This window comes from Protopterus annectens, chromosome 1.part0, assembly GCF_019279795.1.
Source record: "Protopterus annectens isolate FY-2018-M chromosome 1.part0, PAN1.0, whole genome shotgun sequence".
In the NCBI taxonomy this organism is placed as follows: domain Eukaryota; kingdom Metazoa; phylum Chordata; order Ceratodontiformes; family Protopteridae; genus Protopterus; species Protopterus annectens.
Genome location: NC_056725.1, coordinates 644195293 through 644198235, shown reverse-complemented (window position 1 = coordinate 644198235; position 2943 = coordinate 644195293). Strand labels below are relative to the sequence as shown.

At 33.9% G+C, this 2943-nt stretch overlaps 1 protein-coding gene across 1 annotated transcript; it reads right to left on the bottom strand.

Moving 5' to 3' along the window:
* Nucleotides 1-1830: 1830 nt before the first annotated feature.
* On the bottom strand, nucleotides 1831-2641 carry LOC122801464 (apolipoprotein L3-like). The gene has a single exon (XM_044070940.1). It carries the CDS (start codon nucleotides 2626-2628, stop codon nucleotides 1849-1851), a length of 780 nt encoding a protein of 259 aa, XP_043926875.1. The 5' UTR covers nucleotides 2629-2641; the 3' UTR covers nucleotides 1831-1848.
* Between the last annotated feature and the right edge of the window lie 302 nt (nucleotides 2642-2943).

The window sequence follows — 2943 nt, the reverse complement described above, 5'->3', positions numbered from 1 at the left end:
TCTTCACTGTTTTCCATGGTAAATCCAATGCCAATGCTGTGGAAATTGTTTTGTACCCATCTTCTGACTGATACCTTTCAACAATGAGATCTCTTTGATGCTTTGTAAGCTCTCTGCGAGCCATGGCTTTTGCTGTAGCAGGCAACTGAGTAAATGTCAGGAAAATCCAACAAGGACAGCTGAACTTTATTTGGGGTTAATCAGTCACTAATTGAGGGCAGGTGTGTACCCAAGAAGATTGAATGTTGTAATTAAAGCAAAAGGTGCTTCAAAAAAGTATTAGTTTAAAGATGTGCACGCTTATGCAATCAGCTTATTGTATGTTTTTTATTCTTTTATATTTTTTCCCTAACATATTTGTTTATTTTTCAACTGAATTGTACAGGTTATAGGTCAAATAAAAGGTGGGAAAAGTTTTGAAATGATTTATTGTGGTCTCATTTTTTATATCACAAAAACATGGCATTTTAACAGGGATGTGTACACTTTTTATATCCACTGTATGTTAAAAATGATACAAGATTATCTAGTTTACACAGTTCACATTAAACAGACAAAAACATTTTGCATGTGTTCTCCGTATTTTATAGTAGACTGTGTCATACTATATCATACCACTAATGTCAGCATCAAATCTTTAAAAGCACATTTAATGCATTATCATCCATCAGAAGGTTGTAGTTACACCTGAGCACCTTCAAAGTCTGGCTGGTTTATTATTCTCCTTAAAAAGCACAGTAGCAGTAGAACAGAGAAACCAAGGCTCAGGTGCAAAATACAGAGAAGTTTTATTGTTATACGTCCCACAATTCAAAAATGCAAACAAACATATCAAAAAAATAAAAAACTAAATGGATTAACTTAATCACAGTGTTTTTCATCCTCATATGACTGGGACTTCATCAGGTTACAAATCCAGTATTGTAGCAGTGTCTAAATATGCTTAATCAATTAAAATAGTTTACTTAAAGCAACCGACTATTTAATTCTCAAATTATATCAATATATACATATAAGCAAATGTATAAAAAACATATGTAAATAAGCTCTAAGCACGGTGTTCCTGATGGTGTTGTGTTATTATTCTCCTTGCCAACTCTGTTTGTTTTCATTTTTCCTTTGGCTTTAAGCCATACCTAATCATGTGCCTTTTCTCTAGTGTATCAGTTTAGGCATTCTGAAAGCAAATCTTTTGATTTTAATGTCGCCATAAATGTGAGGGTCTCTAGCCAGAACAGATGTAGTGAAACAGCACAGGTGTACTGTGCTAAGTGTACCTAGTCATTCTAATCTCTCATTGAATGGTCAAAAGTTCTTTAATGAACTTAGCTTAATGGTTTTCAGAGTAGTTAGATGGCCTCTGAATTATTGTTTCGGAAAACCAGGCACTGACATTTTAACCCCACATGCTGCATTCAATTCTTATGAAGATTTAAACAATTCTAGAACTGTACTTACATGTTTTTATTAATTTAACATTATACATATTGAAATTACTGCAAATTAAGCTCTGAATGTAGGAAATATCATTTGAATAAGAGCTGCTCATTATTACCCTGTGTCATTATTTAGCAAAAGACATAGAACTAAGGAAGACTAACTACAGATTCTGAACTTCCTGTATTAGGTGATCACGCACCCCTCCTGCCAAACAATGATTACTGCCATGTAAGCTGCACAACAAAACAAACTGCCTAGTTTTGCAGTTTTGCAATCTGGCATATATTTTGTACATACTATTAAATGTATGTATATATGTATGTGTGTATATATATATATATATATATATATATATATATATATATATTTATATAATAAACACATGCCAATTTGTCCAATAATATATTATTAGTTACTATTTGACAGCTGTTCATAAAATTCTCTGCAGGATGACAGGAAATTATATAGCTGTGTTCTATATCTTTTAAAATGATGTACTGTTTCTCGCATTTGTTTTGCAGCTTCAGTTCTAGCACCACTGTTCAAGTCTCTGGCATCCCTTGCTATAAAAAATGCATCTAGTATAATAAACAATCCAGAAACTACCCCTGTAGCTACTTGGGCAATGCCACTGAGTGTTGCCAAGCCTACTGAAACAGCTCTGGCACTCCCAAAGAGTCCTACTAGTCTAGAATATTCAAATGAAGCCTCTGCTGTGAAATCAAAATCATCAGCATTGAAAAATGTATGTGGTTGATTAGCACCACCATTATCCAGGACTGATTTTAGGTACAATAATCTAATAATTACAGATTTGATTTTTTTGGCTTTGGATTGTAAGCTTTCTGTGTTTTTCATATTCCCAATCACATTCTGAACCTCTTCACATGACTTTTTGTTTTTAACAAAGTCTGCTATTTTTGCAATAACAGAAGTACTACTTCCCAATGCAGAAACACTTACACCGACAATTGACACAATCAGTGATGCACCGAAAGTAAATGGAGCCAGACAAGCACCAACAACTGCTGTTACTCCTCCTGCAGCACTGACTACATTTCCAGATATACTAGCAGCAGTTGCTCCTTTGTGAAACTCATCCAAATTATCTGCTATTTCTAAAACTATGGAGGACATCTCATTTATTTGTGTGTTAAATCGATCCAGGCTTGCATTAAATTCACTCATGCTGTTCTTCAGGATAGCTCTAAGAATTGAAAAAGAAAAAAGTTAATAGACTGAATATGCTGACTCAGTGTACATGCCAATACACACACATGCACACATGTGCATACATCCGTATATAATACAGCTATTTTACAAAATAATGCAACAAGTAAGAACTGCACTGAAATTTTACTTTTAACTGCAGACACAAAGAACTAGTCATGCTATGAATCTGCTGTGAAACAGTGCAGCATGAAGTTGAAACACAATATTTTACCACCTTTATGACAAACGTATTATCCATTTGATACAATATTTCAAGGAAGGCATTTCTGT

What these genes read in the sequence shown, in the direction of transcription:
- LOC122801464 (XM_044070940.1), bottom strand. Translation starts at nt 2,628, where the DNA reads ATGAGTGAATTTAATGCAAGCCTGGATCGATTTAACACACAAATAAAT.